We start from the raw sequence: 12,774 nt of genomic DNA, 5'->3' as shown, positions 1-12,774 counted from the left end.
TAAGTGCCTTGTAACTTGTCATCCTTTGCCCTGTGCATAGAAAATGGTTACTGTTCTGTACATGCCCGGTAATCCTCAGATAACAAGCACAGTACCAATTTGTCTTCTTTATGGGAGCATGTAAAGAGCTGTGCATATGTGCATTTTGATTTAGATACACATTACATCCTGGAACTGTGTGTAATAGTAATTGAAGCTGTGCATATTAAATATACTGTGAGTAATAAGACTTTGTTTTGTACATTCTTTTTTAATTATTGATCATTTCAATTTCTAAGTATAGAGCAGGCTCAAAAATGTTCTTATGATTTTTCTAAGAAATTATTTAACTGTATTTCATACTTCTCATGCAAAAATTTGCAAGGTGAAGAATCAGAGCAAATAGATTTCAGCTGTGTCTTGAGTTTAACTGCAGTCAGGACTTCCTATTTGAATATAGCTCTTCAGGTGCACAGTGAAGACATGCTGGTTTAAATGCACTCACAGACACAGGATTATGCAGTGAGTACCAATAAACTTTCTAAGTAGAATCAGGCACCAACATCTTATTCAGCAGTGGTAAATATGAAAGTCTTTGGAATATACCATCATATTTTCCATAAGGCTTAATTAAATAGTGGAATTTGAAACAAAATGTATTGGATTATCTCATGGAAAAATAAGTGGTTACTTTTACATTGTGATTAATGTAATACAGTCTGAAAATTCTGGGTTTTCTCCATTTTCAATAATGTTTTCTGGTAACTTGAATCCTATAGGTTAAACTGTGGTATGACAAAGTGGGACATCAGTTAATAGTAAATGTTCTCCAAGCAACAGATTTGCCATCAAGAGTAGATGGACGCCCCAGGAATCCCTATGTAAAAATGTACTTTCTTCCAGACAGAAGGTAGTAGTTTCTGTATTTAGAAAATTGTGTAGAAATTTACCATGTATTGCATCAACTTTGAAATGAGTGCTTATGATGTAAATTACTCCTTTTAGTAATTTTTTATAGCTAGTGTAATTACAATAAACATGTGCTCAGATTGTGCACGTCAGTATCAAATGAACTTTGTGGACTTTTGGATGAATGAGATCCACTCTACAGCAGCTAATTTTCTCTTTTAGGCCTTAGCAGATCAGAAAGAATGAAAACAGTGAGGGCTGATGAATGGATGAAATTTTGTGATTTATTTCCACAAACTTATTAATAACAAATATTTGTGTTTCAGTGATAAGAGTAAAAGGAGGACCAAAACAGTAAAGAAAAGTCTAGAACCAAAATGGAACCAAACATTTATCTACTCCCATGTACATCGTAGAGATTTTAGAGAACGAATGCTTGAAATAACCGTATGGGATCAACCAAGAGTACAAGAAGAAGAGAGTGAATTTCTTGGAGAGGTGATACATACAATCACATTTCTCCCCAGTTCTTTTTTTGCTGTTGTTGTTTTGAATACATACACATATATATTTTATGTGTGTGTGTGTGTGTGTGTGTGTGCCTTGAAAGTAAAATTAAAACCTGATGATTTTTCTACTAGATTCTTATAGAGCTGGAGACAGCACTTTTAGATGATGAACCACATTGGTATAAGCTACAGACACATGATGAATCTTCACTACCTCTGCCTCAGCCATCACCTTTTATGCCAAGAAGACATGTTCATGGTGGAGAAAGCACTAGCAAAAAATTACAAAGTAAGTCCAAATTCCACTCATGTCTTTCAAATTTGAAATCAGAAATGCTAGACATGGTGTAATGGTTTTTAACTTCCAGCTACAAGATTCAAGTATTATTTAATAGTCTTGAAACATAGTGAAAATGTATTGCAGAAAAGAGGTGCAAATTATAACATTAGGACATTGCAACCTTTCACCTGTAACACTTAACTGTTAAGTGTGTGAAACCTGTTGGAATAGGTTCAGTTTTCAAACATATGTTTGCATACTTTTCTTTTAAAATAGAAACGTTAATTCATTATTACTGGAAACTTTTAAAAATAATTAAAAGATTTTTATTTAAAAGAAAGTCCTTAAAGAGTTATGAGGCTTAAAACCACTTTTCATCATAAAATTAGTCTCAACCTCCAATGTGGTCATTATACAATCAGATGAGAAGTATACTTTTGCAACAGAGAAACTGAATACATGTATTTGGGAGGTACAGTTATTTTGATGAATCTGATTTGAGGTTTGTATGAGGTGTATTAAAATAATTAATGTACTGAAATATTGAATATTGTAGCTTCTCTGTTAATTTAAATAAATTTAAGATTTCTTTAGAAATACGAACATACTTTTCCAAGCTATTTTTCTGTTTTTTCTTAAACATGGAAGTCATTAATTCCAGCCAATGCATAGGAAAATGGTGCAGAATCAGGAATGAATTATAAAAATGTGATATTACTGTTATTGCTGCATGAGGATATGTATAGAGTGAGCAAATTAAAGGTTAGTTTTTGTGAGATATTTGAAACTAAAATCTGGCAGTGCTGTTTCCTCTTTCCCTCTTTCACCATATGTTGCCACCTCTCCTTTCCTGTTCAGCAAGCTGACTCAGCTCACTCACTGAAATAGCACAGAAGTACTTTTTCTTTGAGTTAACTTTTGGCTGGTTTAGTGAGATAAACCATCCTAGTAGAGGACTACTGAGGACTTGAGGGAAGGAGAAGGGGAGAGGAGGCTGCAGCAGCTATGAAATGTTAAATTGGCTCAGTCACTTCAGTTTAGTTCTCCTTCTCTATTGCTTAGACTTAAAATCATAACTTTAATTACAGTAGTATGTTAAATTAACATATTTTTACATTTTGTAACTCAATCAGATGTTCAGGTATTTGTTTACCTTACTGTTGTGCAGGATCTCGGCCAATCAGTGATAGTGACATCTCAGATTATGATGTTGATGATGGTATTGGAGTTGTTCCTCCAGGTGCGTGGGTGAACAGCATGGTCCTGCTTTCTTCTTTTTTTTGCTTGTTTTTATTTTCTTTATAACATTTCAGAATATTGAGGATACTGGTTTTGGAGAGTGCATTGTGAAAAAAGACACAAACAATTTTCCCTGTTATTTCATGGTACTTGTCCTAAATCATGGTGAATTGAAAGATTCTACTATTCATTCATTGATATTTCTTTTACATATCATTCTTCATATGTGAACCACTGGATGGTTCAAAATTTTAATTTTTTACCATGAAATGTTCCAAGCCTTATTTAATATAAACTAAATTCCAGAAATATTTTTAAAATAGTAATTAATGTTTCAGTGTTTATTGCAAGCATTTTTTCATTTTGCATTTTGCTTGAAACTTGAATATAATGCAGTCTCCCATGGACTTTATTGAGCATGCATGGCTATAGATTAAGATGCATGTAGCATGGCTGTATATTTTGTAGTTCTCATAAGCCTTCATTAACTATCATTACCTAAGTGTTCATAAATATATACTTGTGGAGACTATTGTGATTTGAATTTTAGTTCCAGCATTCCTTACATACTGAAATTCTTGAGGATCATTTTACATACCACATTTTTCTATTTTTATTGGCTGCCTCAAGTCAGATTAATATGTTTCCCAATTGTCCCAAACTAACTGAAGGGTCACTATGTCATTGGCAGCACTTAATCAATTTTTCTGTGGAAAAGATGAAAGTCCTGAATTACATCATAGTAGAATTCAAAAAGCTCTCTATCTTCCTGGTTGGTGTTTTAAAAAATCTACCAATTTATTCATCTGTTATATATCCATAGAAATAAGTTATGTATTTTATTAATGCAATACCATTTTGATGTTTGCTGAGCCAAATTCTTATTCCTGTGATGTTGATTGGGTTCTTTCCTTTAATACACTTACCACATGGTTTACTAAGAGGGAAATTTTTACAGCTATGTCTAGTAATATTTGCTTTAATGAAGTAATTAATTTCTAAATCAGCCGAGAGAGTGAACATTTAAAGTTAAAATAAATCATAGGTTCTAAATATTTCTTTCTGTTTATTATTTCATTTATTTAGTTGGCAGTGCAGATAATGACATATCTGTGTAGATATGTACTGGCATATCTGGAGATTCACATATTAATTTCTACCCTCCCATCTAACCTTCCTTACTTACCACATTGCTAAATCTGAGACTTTTGACTGCTATCCTCATTTACCCTGAATGAGTATTACAGTGTCTTCTCCATCTAACAGTCTCCTCTGTTACAGCTAAGTTGCATGCAAGTTCCTTGTGCTCTAGGGTCTTTATCCCTGCTCTTCTCCTGCCCCCATACACCATGGACCTCACCAGAGTGCACTGCAGCTCTTGTCTGGTCCAGATTCCCCCCACGTTCTCCTGCAAGGTGTGCGCGTGGGAGGGAATGACACGTATCCATATTTCCCCATAATGTAGGATGATGATGCAGCTGAGGTGCACTGTTGAGACCATTTTGGCTTAGCCTCTGTTGGCTTTAACTAGATTACTCTAGGATTAAGATATTCCTTCTCAACAGAAGCTAGAATACAAAAACTGAGTTTACAACACGTGACACAAAAGAAAATGTTTCGCTTTAAAGCATCTTTTCCTTCTTTTACCACTTACTTGCCAGTGTTACCCACCATGGTGCTTATATATGATAAATAATCTGTCTTTATTAAAGATGCATTCTTACAGTTGTTAATTTATTCTTTTTCTTGAAATATTCAGAAGTAAAAAAAAGTTATTTTGCCTTCTTAATATCTCAAGATTTTCACAAAGTGTGTTGCTCATTTTCTAAAAAAAATGCCCATAACTGCAAAATGCAGAAGCACAAAACCTCACTTGATCTCTACCATAAGCTAAAAAATTAATTATTAAAATATCATGGCTAACTTAACTAACATTGGAAATCCTTAAAACTGTAATTTGAAATGTTTTACCAGTCACTAAGGCAAATGCAGTATTAATATCTTGTCATAACAGAAAATATTATTCTCCTAGAGGTATGTGGTATGTCCACATCTATACACATGAAGAAAATTTTACTTTAAATCTCTTAGCCTTTCCTCATATGAGAGATGCTCCAGTATCAATTATCTGTGTGATCCTGAGCAGGACTCACACCAGTAACTCCATGTCTGTTTTGTACTGGGGAGCCAAGTACTCCAGATGCGGCCTCACTGATGCTAAGGATATAGGAAGAGTCGGTAAAGGATAAGTAAAAGATTTAATAAAAACTGAAAAATGTTTTGATGCATATCTTTGTGACCAAAACTACAGTAACTTTATTAATTAAAAAGAAAAAAAGCTGACATACAGTTAGCAATATCCCAAAGGGTATTTTTAATAAGCTGTACTGCTTATGCTATGGGTAACTCTTCAGAACATTTTATTTTTCTATCGTAAGTAATCTATATAAATGGTTGCATTGTTCTGGTATCAAACATTTGCTAGAACCGTTTTCATCATCTCCTCATCTTCCATTTCATGCCATAGCTGACAGTTTCCCATGAACAACTGAGAAACTCCTTCTGCATAAGCTACCATAAGCTTGATTGCTGCTATCATGCTGGTCCACGCAAAAAAAAATTCTTGCTCACTTTGGAGAGCACAGAGCCTTTGTATTTGAGGACATGAGGAAATGCTGCTGTTGCTGTCACTGTCATGGTCACTATGGAAGTATAGATGTGATCTGACCACCTTGACAATACTTGAGCTAATACTTAGGATAAATGTGAATTCTGGTTCCTCTGTTCTGTAAGCTTTGTGTACACAAAATGCAAAAGTTTCAGATATTGTTCCCTGGATAGCTTCACTATGAAGAATATATAGGATAAAATAATCTTTCTATATCAGATTTTTAAGTGTACAGGATAATCCCAGTTGTATTTTTAGGCAGACTAGAGATACTATATATTTTAAACTTACATTTACATTTATTTTTTAATATTTAAATTATATTTATTTCATTACAGTTGCCTAAGGCTTGGAAAGAAGTTTTGGATTTCTTTGATTTTAGTGTTGAAAAAATGTAAACTAGTGTTCCTTCTGATAGAGATGACAGGATTTAATCTAAGAAAACGTTGTTTGGAAAATGAATCTTTTAAAACATACAGCTTAGACTTAATTATTTTGGGAAAGGGAACACATACAGCTTTTGTTGTGACAACACCTGTGACAATAGGTGTTGTCTTTTTTCTTGTTCTGACCAAAAAATCAGACATTTTCTGCAGCAACTTTAGTACATGAGATGAGGGAATCTATGCTGAAATCTGAGGGAGTCCCTGGTTTTGCCTCAAAATTTGCACTCAGTCCTTGTCCTGAGATGAGGACCTTGTATTTATTTCTATTTTTATTATACAACTCTGAAACACTTTGACAGCAATTAAAGTACTCTGGCATCACAGTGCATCAAAACCTTCAAATGTTGGAGTCCTGCTTTGTTAAAAGGTTGATAAATCTTAGTAGATAGTTTCATGCGTGACATCAACTTTTACTGATCTATTTTGCAGTCTATACTCAGTACACCATTGATATTAAAAATGGCCAATAAGTGACAAGCATTTGCTGTTTATGTAGCTGCTAGTGAGGTCTCCCGAAAGTTTTTTCTATATGTCCTTCTCTGGTTTTCACATGATAGCCCCTAAACTCCCCATACTTGAGTAATGTCACATTTTACATACGAAACTGTATTAGAAACATAGAATCATGGAATAGTTTGGGTTAGAGGGAACCTTAAGGATCATCTAGTTCCAACCCCCCTACCATGGGCAGGGACACCTTCTATTTGATCAGGTTGCTCACAGCCCCATCCAGCCTGGCCTTGAACATTTCCATGGAGGGGACAACTTCCCTGGGCAACCTGTTCCAGTCTCTCAACACACTCACAAGAAAGAATTTCTTCCTAATATCTAATCCAAATACACCCTCTTTCAGCTAAAACTGTTACCCTTTGTCCTTTCACTAAATGCCCTGGTAAAAAGCTGCTCCCCATCTTTCCTGTAGGCCCCTTCAGGTACTGGAAGACTGCTATAAGGTCTCCCTGGAGTCTTCTCCAGACTGAACAACCCCAACTCTCTCAGTTTATCTTCATAGGAGAGGTGCTTCAGCCCTCTGATCCCTTTGTGGCCCTCATCTGTAATTAGCTCTATGTTGTTCTTATGTTGGGGACTCCAGAACTAGCCACAGTATTGCAGGTGAGGTGTCACCAGAGTAGAGGAAAGGGAGGCAATGACCTCCCTCAACCTGCTAGCCATGCTTCTTTTGATGCAACCCAGGACACAGTTGGCTTTCTGGGCTGCAGGCACACCTTGCCAGTTCTTGTAGGGCTTCTCGTCAACCAACAAACCCAAGTTCTTTTCCTCAGGACTTTTCTCAATCATTTTTCTGCCCAGCTTGTATTTGTGCTTGGATTGCCCCAACCCAGACTCTGTATATGTGCCACACTTTTAAGAGGGCTATAATCATTTAGTAGAAGATCAGAGAGCTTGATTATACAAATAATACAAAATATGAAAAAAAACCCGAACTTGAAACTCTATAACAAGATCCTTAAAAAGTGCAACTTATTTAAGGTATCCAATTGACAACTGAATGACTAAATTACTGTTGTTCTGCATGGAAAGAAGATTGCTGATACAGACTGCATTTTTAGCTGAACAAGATAGTACATTATAAGAACTTAATATTCAATGAATTCAGAGAAGCAGCAAAAATATTATTTTGGAATCTAAACAATAATTTCTGAAGTCATTAAGGGATAACTCAAGGCATTATCTCTTCTATTACTAAGGGATTGTCTGTCCAGGGATTTTTTAAATTTAATTTAAATGTCTAGAATTGAGCAACTGAAGTCTGAGCAAATCTCCTTAGGTGCTTTCTGAAAAATAACAAGGCACCTTTTGAAAGATGTTCCATCTTGTTGAGCTTCATTGTCTGTCTTAGGGTGGGATTCAAAGTGTGTATCAAGACAAATAATGTGCTACATGGAAGACAACATAGGAATATCAGTGCTATAAAATGTACTAACATTCTGCTGATTTTTTAAAAAACACTGTGTAAGAATGAACTACGAGAAACTGCAACTTCTTCATAGTATTCAGAAAAAATATTCTGCAAAGTATGCAACACCCAATTTTCTATGCAGTATACCCTGAATGCCTATAATTTTTGAAAGTAGGTGACTTTGACCAAGTTCAGTGGAGAATATATTTGTATTTAACTTAAATTAGAGTCAGAAGGTTGCTTTATGTATGAGAAAGTCATGGATGAGTCTGTACTGCTGTACACATGCACACCTTCTCCATGTGTTGGGTGAGGTGAACCTACACTGCTTGGATTTCTTTCAAATATGACAATTTGGAAGCACAACTTACTGTGAGTACTCTTCCCCGAATCAGATAACTCCTGTAGTCCTCCACATCTTCCAGTATGAAAATCATCTCAGATTCTCTGTCTCTTGTACATGTAGACATTTAAAGGTAATGCTTGTAATTTATCCTGGCTGCATGGTAGGTCAGGATGTACAACAGTTGAATAATGACTGTAAAGATGTGTAAATGTTTAGATGTGTGTTTCTGGAAGGACTAGCCATCTGATTTCTTTCCAAACCCAGTCTTTTTTTTTTCTCTAATTTCCTTTTGTTGCCCTGTTGCCAGTAGGTTATAGGTCTAGTACTAGAGAAGGCAAATCCACAACGCTAACTGTGCCAGAACAGCAAAGAACAACACATCATCGGTCACGATCTGTATCTCCTCACCGCGGCGACGATCAGGGCAGGACCCGTTCACGTTTACCAAATGTGCCATTACAGAGGTAGGCAACACAAGATGGTAAAACACTGTGTGGTTTCAAGTTCATATAGTCTGTCGCTACTAACTTTTGTCCAGCAATTTTTCACAATTTCAAAACTTTTTGTATCTCCATTTAATAATGTAGTATTTAACTTGATGTGTGCTTTTATTAATCATTCAAGCACACCCATGAGATTAATCATAACTTTTTAAAACTTACATCTTATTACTGGTAATTTTGCTGTGATTCATCATCTGTGTACCATAACTAATATGTAGATATGAAAATATGTTTTCAGTCAGTGGCTGAATCTTTTACGAAGCCACTTAAGTGTAGGATAATAAATAGTAGCATGTAAAAATTGTGTAATAACTATGAATAATTTTGAATTAACAGCAAGCTGAAATTACCAATTGTATTTATAATGTGACACTTTTAATGGAAGAAAAAAACCAAAACAGAATCAGTGATTTATAACCCTCTATTTTCTGCATTTACTGCTTTTAATAGACAGCCTATTGATAGCAGAGTGCTTTATTAGCTTTTAATTTGTGTGCTTTTTGCTTTTTTTGAATAATGCCATGCAGACTGTTTAAACACAAAACTTGGCCAACTTAATTTTGCTTATTTTATTGTGCAAGGCAATAAGCTTTTGTGGCAGCCTCTCATGGAACCCTAAAAATCTGCCAGTTTTTACCAGCTTTCATTTCCTCCAATTTCTAGGAAGCTTTGTTCTTTAATTATCTCAAAAGCTAGAAGTATTGGATTAGCAATATCATTGCCCACTAGCTGTGATTGTTTTCTGAAAATACACCGTTCTTAGATGAATTTTGTGTACAAAATTCTTTGCTGCAGTACTGTCCTTATCCATCATTTCTGTGTTGGTTTTTTTTTTGAGTTCCATTACTGGTCATTTAATAGGAGAAATCTGATGTTTCAAAGTGATGCAATATTCTGGTAAAAACCAGCTTCTTCTCCCAGTTGAGAATCCTGATACTCTTGCTTTTCTGCCTTTCCATCCTCTGTGCCATATATGGTGTTCTTATGCATTGAAATTTAGTGTGCTTCTTAAATCCCTACACGCATCTGTTACAACAGCTCTTGACAAATGAAAGTGTTTCACTACCCATGGTCCTACTGTTTTACTTGCTGTTGCATTTTTCAGTAAAGCATCCTTAAAAGATAAAGAGGATGGGTGTACATAAAACAAACACTAATTTTTTTTATAGTAGAGAGAATGAGAGCTCCTCATTCTGCTTCTGCATTGTTTGTCTCAATGTATTTCTATCTACAAGCACAGCGCACAAATTAAATTTTTCATTGTCAATTCACCCATCTTTGTTTTTTAACTTTGAAAAGCTAATGTGTCTTGTTACAATGACAATTATTAAGCTAAAGAAAGGAACTTCCCTTCAAGCAGTAGCTTCTTTTCTTGTTCTTTTCCACATGAAGAGAGCTTTAAAATTACTGACATGGATGTCAGAACCTACCTGAATTTATAAAAAATCTTTCTGTATAACACTTAAAACCAAGATTGATAAATTCTACTTCATGTTCACATATCCTATCCCAGAATTTCTTAAAGAATATTTGGAAACAACTGCAAAAAGTTGACAGCCCCAAATCAGCCCTTCAGAAATCTGACTATGAATCTACAAATGCATAAAAGTTATTTTATGTGAGGTATGATCAGTTCTTGTGTTATTTCAGTGATTATTTAAGGACAGGCTTTGAAAATGCCATTTCTGGATCCATCAGTGTACAAGAAACAGGCATGTACTTCTAAATATGGTAGAAATGGCTGCTTTCTATACTTCGAGGTATTTTTTTTTTAATCTTAGGAACCAATATGTTTTTAGAAATCATATAGTAACGATTTACTTATTAACAGCTTCCTTTAACCAACTTGTACTGTGATGCATTAAGCTGTGTTTTTGAGGAAACAAGATTATCATACGTATTTCTGCCTTTCCAGGAGTTTAGATGAAATTCATCAAATGAGAAGATCACGTTCTCCAACTAGACACCATGATGCCTCCAGAACTCCAGTTGATTACAGATCCAGAGATGTGGATAGTCAGTATTTGTCTGATCAAGAAAGGTACATCGTCAGTCTGAAACAACTTGGAAACAAGTTTAGATATGTCTTTGTTGGCTTGCCCAATTTTCAAGTATTCAGTAGAAACATGACTGAAAGTAATGGGGAAGGGAGAGAAATAATCCTGACCGAAAAATCCAGTGCCATGGTTAAATTATCTAGGCCTCTTGTTTTGGTAAAACTGTGCTCTGGATTGACAATAATAGCAGGTATATAGACCAGCGGTTCTTAGGTTTTTGTCCTCAAGTATTCTGCTCTTTGTTTCATGAATGATGCCCAGACATTTTTGCTAGAAAACCATAAATCTACATGTATGTCCTCGCAATTCTTTTAACTCAGAATTTATCTGTTACAGTAGTCAGCAAAATACCAGACATCAGTCCCTACTAGTTAGGAATTGCATATGCTGTGATTGCATTCCTATTCTTACAGATTTTGGACATCTCACAGCATCTTATTACATCTTATGTAATATTCTGAACAACTTGGTACAGTACCCAAGCATAGTAAGGATAACTGCTGTGCTTGTAGTTAGCAAAAATCTCCAGTCTGTGTGTGACATACACATCTCTCCCTGGAATACATGCAGTGGCTACACTCCTCACAGAATGCTTGGTCTCTCCTAGTAGGCATGATTTTTAGATATCTAAGAATATATTCTAATAAAATGGAAGAAAATGAGTATTTCTGTGTAGTATATACCTGAAAAAAAGTTTAAAAAGGTAATTCAGTTTGGTATTTTGGAAGCATAATGATGACAGTCACATAAATTACCAATGGTTTAGCATTGTTTACATAAAAAAACCCTATATAGCCAAACAGTAATGGCAAACTTTTCCCCTTCATATAAGATGAATTGTCTTAGTAGTGTCTTTGGATTACTTTTTTCAGTAAGATACTATTTTTTATGAGTAAGCATGACAAAACCTTTCCAAAGTAAATTCCATACAGAACATACCTTTCATAGTGATGTGAAAACGTGTGAAGAATAAACCATAAAAATCTCTGGAACTCTTTGTCCAGTTTTGAAGCAACATAGCAATTGAATAACAGATGATATTTGCAGTTAAACTAGCTCAGTTTTGTATGTGAACTTGTCTGTTTTGCTTTTTTTAGTGTGGTAACATACATATAGGAATTAATGAGTTACTTGGAATATTTTAAAATTCAGCTTTGTAGGCAAGTATGTACAGAATTGTCTAAGTTGAATTGTTGTACTGAACTTATTTCAGAGGTGAATTGAAATGCTTTTTAATAGTATTAGGCAGTTTTATAGTTAGGGTAATTCAAGTAATTTCCATTTGTTGCAAATGTTTTGTGTTATTATTTATTATAGGTAGTGATATATTTAAAAGATTCCTGAAGATATTTGTTGAAAAGATTTCTTTTTTAGCAGATCTGAAGAGGAAGAGACATAAAAAAGTAGCTTTTGTCAGTAATAATAAATCTAGACAGATAATTGTCTAGACATTTTTTTTTTTTGCAGTAAAGACTCAAATCATGGTATAAATGATGATATATGCATGGATTATTCCTGGAGAGCAGGGCTTGCATTGAGGCTGTCTTGGAGATGAGCCATCAGACCAGAGCCACAGCAGCAATTTGCTGCTGCATTTGTTCTTAGGAGTTAGACACAACCTTCAGTTATTTTCAATGTCAGAAAACATGTTGCAGAAGTTTAAAGATCAGATGTGAAGGATGCACATGGCCTATTTGCAGGATTTAAAGATGGGCCCATGTACTTAGTCTCCTTGAGCCTTGTCTGCACTGGTCTCCTTTTTCCCCATTTTCCTTTTAATCTTTCCCCCAGATTTATTCAGTTGTGGAGGCTGTTTAACTCTTGCAGGATTCACTGTCTTTTAGTATGTAAGAGCAGCATCATAGGGAAGATCAAAACCAGCTTTTTTTGAAGATGATTCTCTTCACATCCAAGGAT

General features: G+C 34.9%; 1 protein-coding gene across 50 annotated transcripts in view; it reads left to right on the top strand.

The window, feature by feature from the left end:
- Positions 1 to 12,774, top strand: part of RIMS1 (regulating synaptic membrane exocytosis 1) — a 319,116-nt gene that overhangs the window by 202,594 nt on the left and 103,748 nt on the right. For 36 of the 50 annotated variants that reach the window (XM_051615425.1, XM_051615461.1, XM_051615419.1 and 33 more), the window contains 6 exons: positions 759 to 889; positions 1,215 to 1,386; positions 1,530 to 1,686; positions 2,846 to 2,917; positions 8,605 to 8,761; positions 10,716 to 10,841. In XM_051615425.1, the coding sequence (XP_051471385.1) occupies positions 759 to 889; positions 1,215 to 1,386; positions 1,530 to 1,686; positions 2,846 to 2,917; positions 8,605 to 8,761; positions 10,716 to 10,841 (815 nt within the window). The remainder of the gene's footprint in view (positions 1 to 758; positions 890 to 1,214; positions 1,387 to 1,529; positions 1,687 to 2,845; positions 2,918 to 8,604; positions 8,762 to 10,715; positions 10,842 to 12,774) is intronic. The other 14 variants (XM_051615445.1, XM_051615442.1, XM_051615453.1 and 11 more) reach the window with 3 other exon arrangements.

Source organism: Apus apus, chromosome 3 (assembly GCF_020740795.1).
Source record: "Apus apus isolate bApuApu2 chromosome 3, bApuApu2.pri.cur, whole genome shotgun sequence".
Taxonomy (NCBI): domain Eukaryota; kingdom Metazoa; phylum Chordata; class Aves; order Apodiformes; family Apodidae; genus Apus; species Apus apus.
This window is presented reverse-complemented; position numbering and strand designations above follow the sequence as displayed.